Source organism: Nerophis lumbriciformis, linkage group LG12, assembly GCF_033978685.3.
Source record: "Nerophis lumbriciformis linkage group LG12, RoL_Nlum_v2.1, whole genome shotgun sequence".
NCBI lineage: Eukaryota > Metazoa > Chordata > Actinopteri > Syngnathiformes > Syngnathidae > Nerophis > Nerophis lumbriciformis.
In genome coordinates this window covers 39,852,537-39,873,569 of record NC_084559.2, presented here as the reverse complement: position 1 = coordinate 39,873,569, position 21,033 = coordinate 39,852,537, and the positions used below count along the sequence as shown (strand labels likewise).

Sequence of the window (21,033 nt, the reverse complement as noted above, 5' to 3'; positions counted from 1 at the left end):
AGTAATTCTGACACAAAATCATGTCTGAAGCCCAAAACACTCTACACATTTCCCCAGTTTTAGTTTAGAGATAAGGAAAGATTGGCCTGGCCCACTAGCATCCCTCTTTATGTTTGTGAACTTTATAGTCTATACATTTAGAGTGATGTGATAATCAAACACTCTAGAAGTCTAGAATGAAAGAGTATATAAGAGAATTGACAGCAACGTTCCCTCTAAGGAGCGCGCCTGTGCAATTGCGCACTGCTCAAGCGTCCTCTGCGCACGGCAAATCTATGCCACGCACAAAATCAAATAAAAAAATAAGCGCATAACAATTTTCGACGCGACACGGACACGACAGAAAAAACAGTTTTCATCATCATTGTTCAAATATTGTAATGTCTGTCGAGACGCTTTGAGGACATGAATTCCATCGATCACTTTACTGAGCAAAACTCTTTATTGTCGGCCATAAACACATCACCAAAACATTAGTAAAAAAAATTATATCTAGCAAAAGTAGTCAGTTTCTGCAGTACAAACCAGACCAAAAGCAACTTTGTTAAATCAACAGCAGCCGCTCGCTCTTTCTCACTTGCCAACACATGCACATATGGCACTTAGCCAGTGATGCGTTTACAGCCACACAAAAAGTCGGACAACTCCAACACCACACATAAAGTGTAATTCCAGGTCGTTACGCTATGATTTACCAATCAAATGTGTGCTTATTCTAGAGTCATTTATTAGGAATCTTAATTTATAAATATTAATCATTAAATGCTGTTAGTATATTAAATAAATACTAATACAAATATATTTTTTACAAACAGGAAGTTGCAGGAATGTACTCATGATCTCCTGCTTACATCTCATTGTGCAACATGTGAATGTTTTAATGGAAACTAAATGCAATGTCTGAAAGGGGTACAAATTATTTCCAAAGCAGGACCTCTACCCAGATAAACAATACAAGTTTATCTGGTAGTCATTTGTTCATGAAAAACAATATTTTTTGTTATTGTCATTGTAAGTGGGCCTAAACACTTATATTAGAAATGGAAATGACTGCTGTCATTTGATTATAATAATAAGAGAATGTTGTCTGTCTATCTTTGTTGGCCCTGCGATGAGGTGGGGACTTGTCCAGGGTGTACCCCGCCTTCCGCCCGAAAGCAGCTGAGATAGGCTCCAGCGACCCCGAAAGGGACAAGCGGTAGAAAATGGATGGAAGGATGGAGATTTAACTTGTTATTTAGTCAGGTTTGGGACAGGTGTGCTGCTGGTGTAGCCACAGTGTGCACATCTGATGTTGCTCACATGGGCTCCACTGAATGCTCAGGGAGTTTTTGCGTTTGCTCACACATGAAAAATTAGAGGGAACATTGATTGATGTACCTTCAGTGCTGAATGATGAGCAGAGGCAGAGTTAATCCTTAAATGGTGGTGGTGGAGGTGAAGTGTCATTGGAGTCTCTGTCTCTCTTTACTAGCTTCGTCAAAGCATGTTGCTTACGTAGCTTGTTTCAGCAGATTTGAATTGCTGTTTTGGGCAGTAGATGGGATCTTTGATCCAAAGCACAATTTACATTTAACTAAAATGTTCCTTTCTTTGTGCTCGACAAAAGAAAAGTAGTGAAAATATCTCCATGTTAACAAACTCGACTTCTGGCTCCGCCATGATCAGACACGCGCCCCCCCCCCCCCCCTCTCCTCCCTCCCCACACTCACACTCACACCCAGACACACACAGAGCGCATGTCTCTCTTCTCCGGCTTGTGACACAAGAAGAATCAGAACGATGACACTGCAGCACTCCGATAAAACACACTTTATTCTACATAAAAAGTAACGTAAAATAACGCAGTAACGCATCATGTAGTAACGGTAACTGAGTTACTGAATATAAACAATAACGCGTTAGAGTACTAGTTACTGCCGAAACTAACGGCGTTACAGTAACGCGTTAGTCCCAACACTGCTCTTAGTACATTATACATACTTACATCATATATATAAAACCTCAATGGAGGTGTTTGGATGTTTTTTTAAGGCCTCTATAGGCGGACTTGCACGGCTCCCATAGGCTTCATTGTAAGCGAGCTTTTGATCGCATTTAATATTTAGAATGCAAAAAAAAAAAAACATCCATCGTCAAGGCATAATGATTGTAAACGATAGGCAACATTTAAAATGAAAGTGCAGCTCACCTTTTACAGCTGTAGCAACCTCGATTCTACTATCTCCAAAATCTTGTGGAGATAATGCAGCTCATGTCATCTAGTAGCTGCATTTAGGTATCGTGAGTAGTCAGCCTCCAGCAACTTTATCTATTGGTGCTGGCACAATACCAATTCGTTTTAAACTTGTCTCACTGTTGTTTACACTGAGTCTATTACCAGCATTAATGATGACTCAGTAGTTTGCTCCCTTTTAATTATATTAAATTGGTGCAATATACTTACATTCTTGTTCGACTAAATTAACAGCCATACGGTCAAATACATTTACTGTACATTTTCTTTTCCACTTTCTCATGTACTCCAAAATCATTATTCAAGTTTAAAAAAGTCTAGTTGTGAATTATAGAATGTTTAAGTTTTAGACAGAACAGACTAACTCCAATTATCACCTGCTTCCAATTAACACCCCATCCCTTTGCAGCTCAGGTAAATAATGGCTATAATTCAATTCGGTATATCCAGAGGCAAACATTCACAGGGGCCCTTTCCAACCAGCATTTGACACCCCTATATAATAAATAGTTTGACATACGCAAATTGTGATGTGTGCCCCGGGATTAACTGGCCATCAGTCCAGGGTGCATCTCGCCCCACACCCAAAGTCAGCTAGGATAGGCTCCAGCTCACCTGTAACCCGAGGAAAACAAGAGGTATGAAAAAATGAATGAACAAATGTAAAAACTTTTCATTTAAAAGTGCAGATTAGTATCTAGAACAGGGGTGGGCAAACTTTTTGGCTTTGGAAATTTGACAAATGTACATGATTCATTTCAAAACCTATATCTTTTGGAGCTAAGAGTAGGCTTCTCAAACATGGACCATTTTAATCATAATGCTACTTTTATCATATCATCAAAGAAACATACAAATGTTATGAAAGGGTTAACACTTACATTCTCTTTTAGTGGGAACAGTGTTGTTGATCACCCATTTTTGCCAGTGCGTTGAAGTCTAGTACCACTTTTCTTGTGGCAATTCTCAAAACAGATCTATGCTCAATTCTGTTTTAATATTTGGCGGGCCGGATTACAGGGACCAACGGGCCGCAGTTTGCCTACCCCTGATCTAGAATATAAATATTAAAGAACAAGAAAATCCTCGAGGTACAGGAATATCCTGAATTGTTATATCATGTTTACACTATTTGTATCTGGTTTACACTATAATGGTTTATTTCATGATGCTGTGTTCTGCTACATTACTTCATGTCTCTCTATATTACTAAATAATGACTAGTTTGTCATGTATAAATACTCAAATTAATACTTCTAAACCTAATTTAAAAAACAAAACATCTGTAAATGTTTTCTGGAAATTTATATACAGTAGTTTCTTCTCTTTGTCCCATACCAGGCAATGATATGGGATACATATAAATAAAAAGCTAAACATGAATTACCAACATTGATTATTTGGGCATCATGCTTGGAAGCTGTTGATAACATTATTTTTGGAACCAGACTTCTCTGTTGATTAACTTCAGCTTTATAGTGCATTGGCATTTATCATACATAAGTCAGTGGTTGCCCGGCAGGATACATTTTGGTCATCTTTTAAGACTGGGGTTTAGAACGTCAACCCCTTCCTCAGGTCAGGTCAAATTAGTATTTTAATTAGACTTTAAACCTCATTCATCATTGTGGAAATGAGGTGGCACTCTGAGTACCTTAAAGGCAAAATGGTGCAATATACTAAAGTAAAGCCTGTTTTTCAGTATCACATAACTAGTATTTAGTTGAAAAATATACATTCCAAGCAGCTCAAAGCACCTAAGGGGCTCATATATGAAGAGTCTCATTGATTTCCTACTAAAAATAGATGTTCAAATCCAGAAAACATTGTACGCATGAAAAAAATCTGATGTATTAAAGTGTGCGCATGCACAAAACCAAAAACCACATTTCTTTTTTATATTGCAATCAACCTGACATTGATCTCAAACGTCTGTGTAGTTTGGCACACCCAGGCAACACCCCCTCATAAATACGCAAATCATATTAAAGTAGCTAAGTGCCTGCATGCCGCAGACTCTGCCCAATCAGGATTTAAAAGGTGTTTTTTCCCTTGATTCCAGCGAACTGTCATTGCTGGGTGGTCTCTGAGAACTGAACACGGGCTGAAATAAAACAAGACATGGTTGGGTCAGGAAGAAAGTGAATAGGAAGATAGACGCGCGCAGCGGCCGCGGCCAAACCAGACGAGTGAACTAGAAGTAATGTAGTGCTGCTGCTCCCTGTTTGAAATGATAGTCGCTGCAATATGATACGTAACACTTTAGCAGAGGTGGGTGACTGTGATTACCCCTAATATAAATATAATTTGTGTAATTTACAACACAATGTGTTCATACTGCTCACAGCCAGATTAGAGTTTCTTGGAAAATTAAGTAATATAGATAGGCTCAAGCCCACCAGCAATCCCAAGAGGGACAAGCGGTAGAAAATGGATCGATGGATTTAAAATAAAAATAAAAAACATTTTAACACTCTAGCATACCACAAAGGATAGCAAATATATTGACTCTTGTTTGATTACTCAATTTATTATTACAAGACAGGAGACCTTCTTTTGGTAACAGCCCTAAGTGACACAAAGCCGGTCATTCCTTCCCAGTCTTCGGTACCATTGTGCCGACAACTATGGCAGCTGATTGACCAAGCTGGTGCTGGAGTCACAGAAACACATTGTGACAGCATTAGGTGGCAAACTGATTTCCCAGATAAATTAATTGACCTCCTTATGAATATGAATAATTAAATGCATTGGCAAAAAACAGTGAATTTTGTTTCTGTATGCCGCTAAAGTATTCACAACCTGAAAAAATTTTAACATACTGTATGTGAACCATGAAATTGGCATGAGGCACCGCGCATTTCCTTGTCAAGTTCAGTTTTGATACATCGCCGTGAAAAAGGGCCAGGTTTTTGTGCGTAAGCAAGCTTAACGCTTGAGGCCCTTGGAGTTTAAAACATTCGCTACCATTTCAAATGTTGTAGATCAAGCATCCTATTTATTCATATGATTCAAATATATCATATGAACAAATAGGACATTTGACTGCGCTCTCTCATAGTTCTTGGGCTTTTCTTTTTTCTTTGTTTTGTGGATTGAAGAAATAGTCCAGAGTTTACCAAGTCAAATTCTGTGTGTGTTAAACATACTTTGCTAATAAAGCTGATTCTGATTGTGATATTTTCATACCAGGATGTGATGGGTTTCACCTGTCTGCATTTGGCATCTAAACTGGGACATTATGACATTGTGCAGCATCTACTCTCCAGGACATCCAAGTACATCAACTGTCAGGTATAAACACACCAACTTTTCTTTTCTAATAAACTAGTTTGCTATCTCTGCTTTCACACACACTGCTTGAGAATAACCAGCGAAATAAATGTTTTACCTTCAGTTTTATATGAAGAGTATTACTTGTGCTTGAGCAGGATGATGGTGGATGGACTCCCATCAGCTGGGCAATCGAGCACAAGCACATTGAGGTGTTTAATCTGTTGATGTCCAAAGGGGCTGACATTAACATTAGAGACAAGGTAATTATTTACTCATTTGCAACCTGAACTAAGTCACCCAACATGTTAAACGTGCTGCTCTTTTGTATAGCTTGCAGAGCAGAGTTTTGAAAGAGATTAATTGCTTATTTTTAATAAGTAAAAATTTAGATGTGTAAAAAGCTGTTAATTGCCACTGCTGTGTGAATATAGTGGAATTTTGGATGAAAAAATTGCCCATAAGAAAAGTGCAGGTTATATGTAAAAATGTGTTGATCAGATGAGTTACACATTCACACGTGAGTAGCAGGGTACATCCTAGACCAGTCGACAATCCCAGGGCACATGCACACAAAAAAAACAATAAAAGGGTCATATTATACAAATCCCACTTTTCTTATCTGTTGCCATCTGTTTTTGTGTATTTGAGATCTGCATAAGTCCTGAAAATGTGAAATCAAACAATGGAAGCATGTTGTAGATATTTTTAAAACAATCTTGCCGTCCTTCATAGTCAGTCAGTCATAAGGAGCAGTTAATAGAGCTTTGCCATGACAAGTTAAAATACATACTCACTTTATGTAATTTAAAAAAAAATCCAAAACAAATTATGCCTCCAATTCTTGATTTTTAAAATCATTGAAGGTATGAATAAATAAAATCTCACAAATTATATCCCACGATTAATGTATGTATTTATGTAGATATTCTCATTAAAAAAGCCAAACCTTCTTTTCTGATTTTTGTGTGTCCTAAATATTCAGGCCTAAGGCTTATTATCATGTTGCACTGCAGTTATATGGTAAACTGTTTCCTCAAAAATAAAACGTGCCTAATACTTGAGCACACACTGTCTGGGAAGCTAATACTGTACATGTACATTATATTATATTACAACTTATATTAGGAATTTTAGACTATAGAAGCACAATTTACATGCTGTCTCATCTGCACTTCTTTAACACAGTTGTTTTATTCCCTCAACATGTTTTCTGTGGTCATTTTAACAATTTGAAACAAAACGTTTGGTATTGTGTTCAAACCCCAATATCTTGGTAGGTTCAAAAAAAGTTTTTAACTGAGTCAGAAATACCTGTTTTTAAGCATTTTGCTGGAAGAAAATAAGAATTATATTCATTATGGACACTTTTAGAATGGGTGTTGTTCTTCTTGGGCCTTACCTTTTCTCATCCAACAAATACACATCACCAGATTTTTTCACCAGATTCAATAAGCATGACATGTTTTTATGCTGCTCAAAGTTAGACAATATTTATAACAATAAGGAAAAGGCCAAAAATCCTGACTTGACTAATACATTTGCACACATAAGGTAACACTTTTATTGCATAGAAACCACATTGGTTTCCTGTGCATCAATGAACATCAAAAGTAATTTGTGTGTACAAAAAGGACTGCTTTTTGTTGGAATGAAGGAGGAAAATGACAAATTTGATTTGTGCACCAAGGAGAAAACATGTATACTATATTTTTTTTAAGTTTGACAAAACTAATCTATTTATATATTCTTGTCTTGATTATTAAGAATACACTTTGACATCCAAAACATTTTCTTTATAGGAACAGAATGTCTGCCTGCACTGGGCAGCCTTATCAGGGTGTGCTGAAGTTGCCCAGGCTCTTTTGGATACCCAGTGTGACTTAAATCCCTCCAATGTTCATGGGGACCTGCCAATTCATGTGGCTGCCAGAGAAAATCACTTTGAGTGTGTAATGTGAGTGTACTTACCAGCTTTATTTTGGTTTGACAGAGGAAACGCAATAAACTAGCAATGTAGTTATTTACCGGTTTAATTTGCAGGTTGTTTTTGTCTTGTGGAGTTGACCTCCATCAGAAAAATAAGGATGGACAAACAGCTATGGACTGCTGCAAGAATGGTTCAAATGTGTGGGTGGCCCTCAACACAAACAAAAAGCTGATAGATACCAGGAGGAACAGGGACTGTTCTGGAGAGCAGGTGCTCAACAGGTGTGTTTGTGTGGATCTCTGTTTATAAACTGATAGTTGCCGTTAACCTAAGGTTGAATGAACAATGTGGATTTCAGTGATTAAGTGAACAAATCATGTGGATATAATTTTCTCAATGAATTAGCAACAACTCTGTTGAACCTGCTATCTGTGACAGCTGACAATAGAATACTGACGTAGCTGGGGTCAGGTAATGTTACATTGGCACATAACTACAAATGCAATTGTTTGTCATAGTATCCGTTTCCTCAAATTGGTTCAACAAAACTTTGTATACATACAGATAATACAGGTCATTATGTGCTGAAAGCTGTAAGAGGGCGGTATATTATATTAGAAAGTCAGTGCTCCCTAGGCATCCGCAAAAAGGTTGCAAACATCCCCTTTAAGGGCTGCTAAAATATATAATGTGGTCTTACTACTATTACTGTACTATAATAAATACCTAAGAGATTGTTGGCCAACAACCTAATTTCAATGCAATTGTATTAAAAAGGAGCTGCACTTTTTGGGAATTTTCCCTATCATTCACAATCATTATGAAAGACAAAATAACGGATTTTTTTTTTTAATGCATTGTAACTCGTGAAAAAAAGTTGGCTTACATTGAAGCCAATGGGAGGTCCTCCATTCCGCTCATAAAACCCAATAAATAACCATTCAAAAACTGCCATTTACATTTTGTGACTTGAATATTAACCAAGTATTAGTGATAATGTTATAATAAGGGCTAATGCAGAGTTAGACATTAGACTTAGACAAATTTTATTGATCCACAAGGGAAATTGTTCCACACAGTAGCTCAGTTACAAAGGATGGAAAGGATAATGCAGGTATAAAGTAGACTAAAAATGTACCGTAGTAGCAATATAAAATATAATATATGTAAAATTTACATATTATATTTACAATATATAATATATACTGATATATTATATTATTATATTATATACAATATATAATAAATCCCAATTACCATGTACAATATTACAGTTGATGTAACAGCTGCAGCAAAAAAAAGGGCGGAATAAAATAAAGAGTAGATCCAGCAGAAAATAGACATTATAAACAAAGAGAGGTAACTAACATATAGACAAACATATAGCAGGGCTGTGATCACTAGCTTATAGGGGTGTAACGGTATCAAATCCCACGGTACGATATTATCATGGTTTTAAGGCCACGGTATGATGATATTGCGGCAGTGACGTGCGGTGAGGTTCATGGCTGGTGAGGCACTGACTTCATCACAGTCAGATTTACAAACATATGAACCCTAAAGAGTATCTTATTCACCATTTGATTGGCAGCAGTTAACGGGTTATGTTTAAAAGCTCATACCAGCATTTTTCCCTGCTTGGCACTCAGCATCAAGGGTTGGAATTGGGGGTTAAATCACCAAAAATTATTCCCGGGCGCGGCGCCGCTGCTGCCCACTGCTCTCCTCACCTCCCAGGGGGTGATCAAGGGATGGGTCAAATGCAGAGGACAAATTTCATTACACTGAGTGTGTGTGTGACAATCATTGGTACTTTAACTTAACTTTAACTTTACACATACAAACTGTAGCACACAAAAAAGCACAAACGTTATTATGGTCTTACCTTTACTTATAAATAAAGTCCATTCACCGCTGTTGTGCTGGATTAATGAACCCCCTGACGGGTGTGTTATATCAACTAAAGCCCTCACTTAAACTTTCCACGTGCAAGATTGAATCTATTTAAAAAAGTGTAACCGAGGGTTGAAAAATGTCGCCTATACTGTATGAAACTACAAAATAACAAACACGGAGGCTCCAGTTTACAGGAGGACCACTTTATTTACCTTCTTTCAAAAACCTCCGCTCCACTACAACATGTCATCACTTCCGCTCTTGGCGCCTTCAAAATAAGAGCTCAAGGCATATACTGTATAACAGCGCATAACAGGAACTTAACATCACAAATAGGAAAGCCCATAAAAATAGGTTACAAAAGTTATTTAATAAGAAGCCAAAAAGTGCAAAAACAATAATGTTCGTGTTGGAGGAGTTGTGAATTAGATACACCTGCAGTCTGCAGGTGTACCTAATGTTATGGCCCTGCAGTCATTCACAACTCCTCCAACACGAACATTATTGTTTTTGCGCTTTTTGGCTTCTTATGAAATAACTTTTTTAAATAGATTCAATCTTGCACGTGGAAAGTTTAAGTGTGGGCTTTAGTTGATATAACAATTCTACGGCGGGGGTGCAGGAGGCGGGGCTACTGGAGCCTCAGCCAGTGCGTCTTTTGCAGCCGTTTTATGATCGCTCAGCACAAGAAATACATTACACACATACAGTTGTTGACAGAATACACTGTACATTATATACCTCAGCTAACTAAACTATGGAAATGTATAATATAGTTCATATAGCAATACAGTCTCACTGCACAGCAGGCCAGCAGTTAGCCGAGTCCGTCCATGTTGAGGCACTGAGTGACGTGCCTCAACTGGCTGCTGTTCACTGCACCGTCTCTTCTCAGTATTTGAACGGCAAATGTGAAAATTCAGCGATTTTGAATAAAAATAATCTAAAACTGGTGAAGTTAAATGGAAAATAACTTTATAGTATAATCACTGCATACATATAACAATTTAATTAATTTTTTTTCTTTTTACATTTTTTTTCTTTCCATGATGGCAGGTGAGGCCCCGCCTCACCTGCCTCTAGTGACTGCACGTCACTGTATTGCGGTATGTCTCCAAAAAAAACTAAGTCTTAAAAATGTTAGTGTTAAATAAAGTAGCAAGAATGTAATGTAAACACACCTATTGTTATTGAACACAAACATAATGCTTAAATGTTCTAAAGATTTTGCTACAACCAATTATATATTCATTTTTTATATACACTTTCAGTTAAGTGTCTTTAAACTGATGATATAAACATCCAGTGTAGCAAATGTAAAACAATGTTCAACTTTTAACTTCAGGCAGTGTGCTCGTATATCTGTTTCTGTGTATCACTTTGGAAAATGCTGATTCTCAGAAAAGTTAGCTGGCTATTTGATGTTTAAATGTAATGAATTCACAAATTTATGTTTGGCCTCCCTGGCATCAAATATATTTACCGGGTGATGGTTTATCACATAGCTTGTCATATTACTTGTGTTTTCGCAGTGCATCGTCACAAAACTTTTTTTGTCCGCACTGCCACCTGGCGCAGCTCCTACTTAAAACATGGATAACAAATCCAATTAAACCACGAGTTGATTTAATGTTATTGAAAAAATGTGTGGTAAAACTTCACAACTTCTGACTGGATTTATGGGTCGTCTTGGAAACACTTCAGACGAAGACGGTATACGATAGAATATGCAGACCAAAGAGGATGTGTTGTCTCCAGGGTTTGTCGGTCTGTTAGCAACATAACTCAAAAAGTTATGGAAATATTTTAATGAAAACTTAAGGAAATGTTCGAAAAAAACATACATTTCTCTCGTCTTTACGACTTCCCACACAGGGAACCTCGCCCGCTCTCGCTACACAGGGAATTTTGGGAGATGTAGTTTAATTCCCGACCGGCCAATTTAAAAGTGCCAGCAAAACACTACACTGATCAAGTTTTCATCTTATACCATATCCCATCATGGTTTTATTGTAATTATTTTGATACTGATTTATAACGGTATTTATAATACCGTTAGACCCCTACTAGCTTATGCTGCTATGTTGACATCATCGGCTGATGAGCTGCTTTCTCGCGTCGGAACACGTGAAAGTTTATTCTAGATCATAAATAATGCCTTTCACCTTGATAGTAGAAGTATAAGGACTTAATCTGACAAGTTGGTACACTTTGACAGCCAATTTAGAGACGGGAATGGCGTCAAACAAAAAGACACCTGGTTTCACCCCCCATTCCTTGTGATGATTATCAGTCAATCAATAAATCAAAGTTTCTTTATATATCCCTTAATCACAAATGTCTCAAATGGCTGCACAAGCCACAACGACATCCTCAGTTCAGATCCCACATCAGGGCAAGAAAATCTGAGCCCAACGGGAACAACGAGAAACCTTGGAAGGAACCGCAGATTAGCAGCAGCATTTTGTATCAACTGTAATTTTTTAATGCTAGACAGGGAGACCCGAAAATAATACGTTACATTGATCAAGACGAGACGTAACGAACGCATGAATAATGATCTCAGCGTCGGTGGTGGACAAAATGGGACACATTTTAGCAATATTACAGAGATGAAAGCAGGCTGTTTTAGTAACACTCTTAATGTGTGACTCAAATGAGAGAGTTTAGTCGAAGATAATACCGAGATTCTTTACTGAGTCGCTTTGTACAATTGTTTTGTTGTCAAATGTTAAGGTTGTATTAACAAATTAGTGCCGTTGCCTAGCAGGACCGATAATCAACATTTCCGTTTTCTTACCGTTAAAATGCAAAGAAAAAGGTTTAACATCCATTTTATTTTTTTCATTAAGACACGCCTCCAGATGACTACAATCTGGCATATTGGTCACCTTTAAGGGCATGTAAAGTTGGGTGTCATCAGCATAACAGTGAAAGCTAACACCATATTTGCGTATAATGTCACCTAGAGGCAGCATATAGATGTTGATGAGTACAGGGCCAAGAACCAAACCCTGTGGAACTCTGCACGTTATCGTAACATACTCTGAGGTTAGGTTGTTATGGGAGACACACTGCATCTTGTCAGTAAGATAGGAGTTAAACCAAGAAAAGGATATGTTTGATATACCAATACGTGTTTTGATACGTGCTAAAAGAATTTTATGATCGACAGTATCGAAAGCAGCGCTGAGATCAAGTAGTAGTTACATGGACGAAGCATCAGCCTCCATAGTTAGCAATAGATCATTAGTCACTTTTGTAAGGGCAGTGTCAGTGGAGTGATTTGCTCTGACACCAGACTGAAAGGGTTCACAAAGACTGTTAGACCCTAAGTGTTCATTTAGCTGGTGTGCAACAATTTTTCTCAATAATTTTTGAGATAAGGGGAAGGTGGCACACCGGCTGGTAACTACCAGGTTAAGTTTCAGGAGCAGAGGATGAATAACAGCTGTTTTGAATGCCAGGGGAACAATAGCAGAGGAAATTGATAAGTTAATAATATTTAGCACTGATGGTCCTAATATTACAAACAGCTCCTTGATGAGTTTCTCAGGAAGTGGGTCAAGTAAACATTTTGTTTGTTTTGTCCCATTTACGAGTCGCAGGAGTTCCTTTATTGGTATTCAAAAGGAGAGATCATTTTGGAGCTCAGTATCCGTCGTACATACATTTGTATCTGCGTTAATAGAACCAAATTGGAGCTGGGACGCGCTATCTTTCATCTCCTTTCTAATGAGTTACATTTTCTTTGTAAAGAATTGCATAATGTCATTAGCCGAGTGTGTGGATCTACTGGGAGACGTCCCTTGTTGGGTTAGCGACAATAATGTATTAAACAAATATTTAGGATCGTTTGTATTTAGGGAAATTAAATTTAAGTAGTAATTAATTTTGACTGTAGTAAGAGCATATTTATTTATTAAACTATCACACCATGCTTGATGGAAAACCTCAAGTTTAGGCGCACGCCATTGGCGTTCCAGCTTTCTACATGAAAGTTTAAGATCTCTGGTTTCTTCTGTGAACCAGGAAGTACACCTTTTGGGGGCCTTTTCAAGCTATACTATCAATGGCGTTGCGCAGGGCATCATTAAAGTTGTTAGTGAGATAGAGCCCACATAATTTGGGAATGGTGCCAATACAGAGGGCAATAGGTCAGCAAGAGTCGTAGTTGTGGCAGCAATAATGGGGTGGTTGCTAAAGCATTGGTTATTAGAAATTTGTTGACAATGAGTCGGAACTTTTCATTTTATAAGGTAGTGATCGGATATTACTTTAGTGTACGGGAGTACCATAACTTTGGAGGTGGTGACACCTCGGACAAGGACTAGATCTATTGTATTACTATTGCGATGTATGGGTTTGTTTATTATTTGTGAAAGACCACAGCTATCAATTATAGTCTGGAGCGCCACGCATGGAGGATCTGACAGGGTATTCATATGGATATTAAAATCCCCCATAATATTATATTGTGCCACTAGATCTGCGACAAACTCTGAAAATTTGCTGATAAAGTCCAAATAGGGCCCAAGAGGGCAATAGATGACAGCCAGATGGAGCGGTAGCGGTGTGACGGACCTCATAGTAAGCACCTCAAAAAATATTTATTTTTATTACTTAGGTTAGGGCTAAGGTTATGGTTTTCATGGGATATTAGTGCGACCCTTACACCCCTTTTAAGGAGACAGGCAGTATGTGCACTCGTATAGTTAGGAAGAAATGCCTCATTAAGTGGAAAAAACAGCCTTTGTTTTTAGCCAAGTGTCACTGAGACGAATGGCGTTAAAATTGTTGTCCCTTATAACCTCAATAACTAATTGCACTTTAGGAGGCAATGATCTGATGTTTAAAAAGCCCATATTATAGGTTGTGGGCTGTTTGAGGCATTTTTGTTCATGGTATCCGTGGTACTGATATCAATAACGTTACGCCTATTTTGCATGGTGTGCCATAAAATAATTTTGATCACCTATAGAAATTGATATGGTGGGGATCTTGAGTTTATTTGCTTGATGCTGCAATTGATTTAACGCTTCATAATTTGCCACCTCAGTAGAATGCATGTCTACCTCTGGCGCAGTCACTACAGAAAAAACTTTATGTGAGCCATGTATTATTCTACGAGAAATGCTATGTGTGGAGGAATTTTACAGCTAGGGGCTGGTTAGTTGTAGCTTAACTGACTCACCCAGCCTGACAGGCACTTTAATTGCCTGTATCTGAGCTTAATCTAGTGTAGTTAGTGAAGTGTGACTCAACCAGTTATTTATGTTGCTAGATAGAGTTATGGCGCCTTCCTGGTTAGGGTCAAGGCCGTCCCTCCTCAGCAAGCTCGGTTTGCTACAGAAAGAGGGCCAATTATCAATAAACGTTAGTCCCTGTTCTCTATAAAAACTAGCCAGCCACTTGTTAAGCGAGACTAATCTGCTATACTTCTCATCATTGCCTCTCAATTATGAGTCATTCATCATCGAAACGGGATTATAACAAGATTTTATCAGTCGTCATCCTAATGACAGCAGACATTGTACAGTAATTTATGTTTTATTGTTTGTTGACTCTCATTAAGTCTGCAATGAGTAATAATCAGTGGTGTTGTTGAAGAAAAAAGCGACAACATTCTTGAAATTATTGCACCGCATATGCTTAAAATGAGCAAAATATGTAATTATTACATCTTATTAAAATGTGCCTGTTACTACAATACATATATTCTTACAGCATGTATATACAACCTTAATGGGGGTGTTTGGATGTTTTTTAAGGGCTTTATAGGCAGAATACAGCGACTCTGATAGGCTCCATTGACACTTGATTGCATTTATTTACTATTTAGAATGCATTAAAAAAAAAAACGTGTTCTTGTTTTACATAAAGATTGATAGGCATAATTCCAAACAAAGCTTTTCTCTAGTGACTCAAAGCGCTTTACGTAGTGAAACTCATTATCTAAGTTACATTTAAACCAGTGTGGGTGACACTGGGAGCAGGTGGGTGAAGTGTCTTGCCCAAGGACTAGGATGGCTGAAGCGGGGATCGAACCGAGAAGCCTCAACCAACCGAGCTACGCCGATTTCGTTTTATTAATTGGCAATAATAAATGCTGCTGCATTCAAACTGCAATCAAGTTTAAAAAAATCCATGCTCTCTATGTGTTAGTAACAATTCAGACCACAAGATCTTTGATAACCAAGAGTCCTGGTTTAAATCTGCTGTGGACTAAAATATTAATATTGTAGTTTTGGTAGGAAAAGGTTAGCAGTTCTTCCTGACTACTGTACTGTTGAGTTGCCCTTGAGATAGCCACCAAACTACCCAACCAATAAAACATAACGCATTTTAAACCACTTTTAATGTATAACCCTTTCTTTTGTTAGGGATATTTCCAGAGGGTATGAAGCAGTTCCTATAACATGCGTCAATGGTGTTGACAGTGAGCCAAGCCCTGGAAACTTTAAGTACTTACCAGATAACTGTGTGACATCCCCATTGAACATTGACAAGGACATCACTCACTTGCAGGTACGTTTTCTGCTCCTGGTATTTGATCGTATAGAGCAGACCTGGGCAAATTAAGGCCCGGGGGCCACATGCGGCCCGTTGAGCTTTTCAATCTGGCCCGCCGGACATTCCCAAATAATTTTTTTAGATCTTTCAGATGGAAAGTGTAGCTGCCATTATGATGTGCAGTCATGTTTTCTAATGACCGTAAGTCTTGAACTATACAAAGTATTTCAATGGTTGGAATCTGCGCTTATGGATGATATACCAGTTACTATGGTAATCTAATTAGTTACTATGGTAATTTAATTAGTTACTATGCTAATCTTATTAATTACTATGGTCATCTAATTAGATACTATGGTCATCTAAGTCACAGCAGCTCAGACGAGGCACCAAGAAGTGTGGGTGGGAAGCGTTTCCACAGACGCGAAGGAGATTTTCACAACAAAGTTCTAAAGCTTCGTGATATATAGAATAGAATAGAATAGAATAGAATAGAAAGTACTTTATTGATCCTTGGGGGGAATTCAGCAAATATCAGATATATCAGATTGTAGGTGGGTTTTTGTACCTTTCGCGTTCATATTTCACTGTTTGTTGGATTTTTGTTGCGTTTCACTTGATTGTAAAATATGTCGATCGAAAGGGGGTGTGACGTTCATATTTTGTCAATATTCAGTGTTTTATCGTTCATAGAAACATTTTAAATTCCATTACGTTTTTTAAGGCGGTCTGTCATAACGTTTTTAGCATTTAATCAGACATTATTGTGAGGTTTTGTATTAGTGTTCCAAAAAAATAGATATACCGGCCCCCAGACACATTTTTTTCTGTAAATGTGGCCCCCGAGTCAAAATAATTGCCCAGGCCTGGTATAGAGTGAATTTCCTCTACCCCATAGGTGTCACGCAATGATTGTGGTCTACATCTACAGTATGCCGTTTTATGAGACCTGAAAAAAATCCTGATTACTACACGCTAGCCATTGCACAATAGACACACTGTGTATTGAAATACTGGGGAATGGGTGTCCAGATTTACTCTGACATGTATAGCTTTGGAGCCCTAAAAATAGGTTGTTCTAGGATTTTTCCATATGCATAATTTTATTAAATTAATTTTACAGAAATTCCAAAGACATGCACCTGGGGATAGGTTGATTGGCAACACTAAATTGGCCCTAGTGTGTGAATGTGAGTGTGAATGTTGTCTGTCTATCTGTGTTGGCCCTGCGATGAGGTGGCGACTTGTCCAGGGTGTACCCCGCCTTCCGCCCGATTGTAGCTGAGATAGCGCCCCCCGCGACCCCGAAGGGAATAAGCGGTAGAGAATGGATGGATGGATTTGACAGAAACATATGCCAGAGTGTCAGATTATTACCAAATACTGTACATGCACCAAACAATTATTTTGTCAGCTGTCGTTCTTTGCACCATGGTGTTGTCATACAGTGATTGCCAGACATTCAGGCACTCCCCGGTTATTGTTTGCAACGCTTCTCAGTGCATGTAAAAATTAATATTGATAACATGAATGTATTGTCTCTTGGTGTTCTGGCTTCCTTACATTCCAAATACTACACTACTACTACCTTGTTAGTTCACACATACAGGTATACTGTTCACAATAACAGAACTGACAAAACAGTGAATTTAAAGATTTATTGATTAGTTTAGAGCAGGCATGAAGTGAAGTGAATTATATCTATACAGCACTTTTTCTATGGAAACTCAAAGCACTTTACATGGTGAAACCCATTATCTACATACTTTAAGCTACATTTAAAGCAGCGTGGTTGGCCCTGGGAGCAGGTGGGTAAAGTGTCTTGCCCAACGACACAACGGCAATGACGAGGATGGCATTAGCGGGTATCGAACCTGGAACCCTCAAGTTTCTGGCACGGCTGCTTTACCAAACTAGCCACCTCACTCCAGTGAAAATGTGCCAAAAGGCTGCAAGCCAAAAAGCAATTTTAAGCTTGCAGCAACCTGATGAGTGAGGAGTTAGGCACCATCCTGCCATAAGGTAGTGTAGATCCTCCCGTTCGCTAGATGGCAACTAGTGAGCCTGCAGACCTGCCATTAATGATTTTTTTTGCTTGAAAGGGGTCAGCATTACTATGTATTAGATAGGCCTGGGCCGATAAAAAATTTTGCTCAACGATATATTAACCAGGCAGCACGGTGGAAGAGGGGTTAGTGCATCTGCCTCACAATACGAAGGTCCAGAGTAGTCCTGAGTTCAATCCCGGGCTCGGGATCTTTCTGTGTGGAGTTTTCATGTTCTCCCCGTGACTGCGTGGGTTCTCTCCGGGTACTCCGGCTTCCTCCCACCTCCAAAGACATGCACCTGGGGATAAGTTGATTGGCAACACTAAATTGGCCCTAGTGTGTGAATGTGAGTGTGAATGTTGTCTGTCTATCTGTGTTGGCCCTGCGATGAGGTGGCGACTTGTCCAGGGTGTACTCCGCCTTCCGCCCGATTGTAGCTGAGATAGGCTCCAGCGACCCCCCGCGACCCCAAAAGGGACAAGCGGTAGAAAATGGATGGATGGATATATTGACCTACAAATTATTGCAGATAAACAACATTATTGTTTTAAACCAAATTAACCACTGATGACAATGACATTACATAATGGATATATACCATTTCAAATGCAATTAATTTGTATTTCTCATATATTTTAACTTTGTTATTGAGATGTTAACTTTCAAATAGCAAGTTAGATAAAACAAACAAATAATACAAATAAAATATACTCTGTCTGTAAGCAAAATGTTGCACTTGAATAAAAATCACAACCAAAATCAATAACATAGGTTCTATCTCTGTTAAGGATTGGGTGGGGGACCCTCAAATATACACAACAAAAACAATAAACCATCCATCCATCCATCTTCTTCCGCTTATCCGAGGTCGGGTCGCGGGGGCAGCAGCTTAAGCAGGGAAGCCCAGACTTCCCTCTCCCCAGCCACTTCGTCCAGCTCCTCCCGGGGGATCCCGAGGCGTTCCCAGGCCAGCCGGGAGACATAGTCTTCCCAGCGTGTCCTGGGTCTTCCCCGTGGCCTCCTACCGGTCGGACGTGCCCGAAACACCTTCCTAGGGAGGCGTTCGGGTGGCATCCTGACCAGATGCCCGAACCACCTCATCTGGCTCCTCTCGATGTGGAGGAGCAGCGGCTTTACTTTGAGCTCCCCCCGAATGACAGAGCTTCTCACCCTATCTCTAAGGGAGAGCCCCGCCACTCGGCGGAGGAAACTCATTTCGGCCGCTTGTACCCGAGATCTTGTCCTTTCGGTAAATCGAGAGGTTTGCCTTCCGGCTCAGCTCCTTCTTCACCACAACGGATCGATACAGCGTCCGCATTACTGAAGACGCCGCACCGATCCGCCTGTCGATCTCACGATCCACTCTTCCCCCACTCGTGAACAAGACTCTGAGGTACTTGAACTCCTCCACTTGGGGCAAGATCTTCTCCCCAACCCGGAGATGGCACTCCACCCTTTTCCGGGCGAGAACCATGGACTCGGACTTGTAGGTGCTGATTCTCATCCCAGTCGCTTCACACTCAGCTGCGAACCGATCCAGTGAGAGCTGAAGATCCTGGCCAGATGAAGCCATCAGGACCACATCATCTGCAAAAAGCAGAGACCTAATCCTGCAGCCACCAAACCAGATCCCCTCAACGCCTTGACTGCGCCTAGAAATTCTGTCCATAAAAGTTATGAACAGAATCGGTGACAAAGGGCAGCCTTGGCGGAGTCCAACCCTCACTGGAAACGTGTCCGACTTACTACCGGCAATGCGGACCAAGCTCTGGCACTGATCATACAGGGAGCGGACTGCCACAATCAAACAGTCCGATACCCCGTACTCTCTGAGCACTCCCCACAGGACTTCCCGAGGGACACGGTCGAATGCCTTCTCCAAGTCCACAAAACACATGTAGACTGGTTGGGCAAACTCCCATGCACCCTCAAGGACCCTGCCGAGAGTATAGAGCTGGTCCACAGTTCCACGACCAGGACGAAAACCACACTGTTCCTCCTGAATCCGAGGTTCGACTATCCGGCGTAGCCTCCTCTCCAGTACACCTGAATAGACCTTACCGGGAAGGCTGAGGAGTGTGATCCCACGATAGTTAGAACACACCCTCCGGTTCCCCTTCTTAAAGAGAGGAACCACCACCCCGGTCTGCCAATCCAGAGGTACCGCCCCCGATGTCCACGCGATGCTGCAGAGTCTTGTCAACCAAGACAGCCCCACAGCATCCAGAGCCTTAAGGAACTCCGGGCGGATCTCATCTACCCCCGGGGCCTTGCCACCGAGGAGCTTTTTAACTACCTCAGCAACCTCAGCCCCAGAAATAGGAGAGCCCACCACAGACTCCCCAGGCACTGCTTCCTCATAGGAAGACGTGTTGGTGGGATTGAGGAGGTCTTCGAAGTATTCCCTCCACCGATCCACAACATCCGCAGTCGAGGTCAGCAGAACACCATCCTCACCATACACGGTGTTGATAGTGCACTGCTTCCCCTTCCTGAGGCGGCGGATGGTGGACCAGAATTGCAACAATAAACACAATGGCTAAATAAAGGTTTTGTGACCAAAGTAATCACATTTATAATTGTTATTGTGGTATTGTTGAATGTGCTCCAAAAGTACTTATACACATACTAAAATATTTTTTTAACCAAGTAATATTTTTTTTAAGAACTATAATAAATAGCCACACAATATACTTTATTGGCAGAGTAAATATCAAATATTTTTCTGGCTTCATAAGAGCCATATTATTTTTGACTTTGTGTTTATCTTCTTCCAAAAGGTTGTTTTACTTCTTTAACCAATTTATGTGACGTCACGTGAGTTAATTTCATGTTGAATGGAGTCCGTCTGTTTTAACTTGACGCTGTCGAGTTTATCGATCACTAGACAGCAATGTGTTTCTACAAATTTAGATTGGGGTATGACATTTCATAATGGGGAAAGACGTTAATGTAATTTATTTACATGTTAGCATTTAAGCTACCTAGCAAGCAAGTGACAGTCCAGCCGTCCGTATCAATGTGCAGTCATGAATGTAGGTGTTTCGACTATTTAATTTAATATGGTAATACTAACCATTGAGAGTTTTATAGCGGTTATCAATTCTGCCGTTTATTTGTAGTTCAAAGGCCCACAG

General features: G+C 39.6%; 1 protein-coding gene across 3 annotated transcripts in view; it reads left to right on the top strand.

The window, feature by feature from the left end:
* LOC133623345 (histone-lysine N-methyltransferase EHMT1-like) overlaps positions 1 to 21,033 on the top strand; it is an 87,217-nt gene that overhangs the window by 29,887 nt on the left and 36,297 nt on the right. For all 3 annotated transcript variants that reach the window (XR_012050749.1, XM_072914353.1, XM_072914352.1), the window contains 5 exons: positions 5,429 to 5,530; positions 5,668 to 5,772; positions 7,312 to 7,466; positions 7,553 to 7,720; positions 15,719 to 15,863. Coding sequence is in view for 2 of the 3 variants with exons in the window: in XM_072914353.1 (XP_072770454.1) it covers positions 5,429 to 5,530; positions 5,668 to 5,772; positions 7,312 to 7,466; positions 7,553 to 7,720; positions 15,719 to 15,863 (675 nt within the window). In the remaining variant the exon portion in view is untranslated. The remainder of the gene's footprint in view (positions 1 to 5,428; positions 5,531 to 5,667; positions 5,773 to 7,311; positions 7,467 to 7,552; positions 7,721 to 15,718; positions 15,864 to 21,033) is intronic.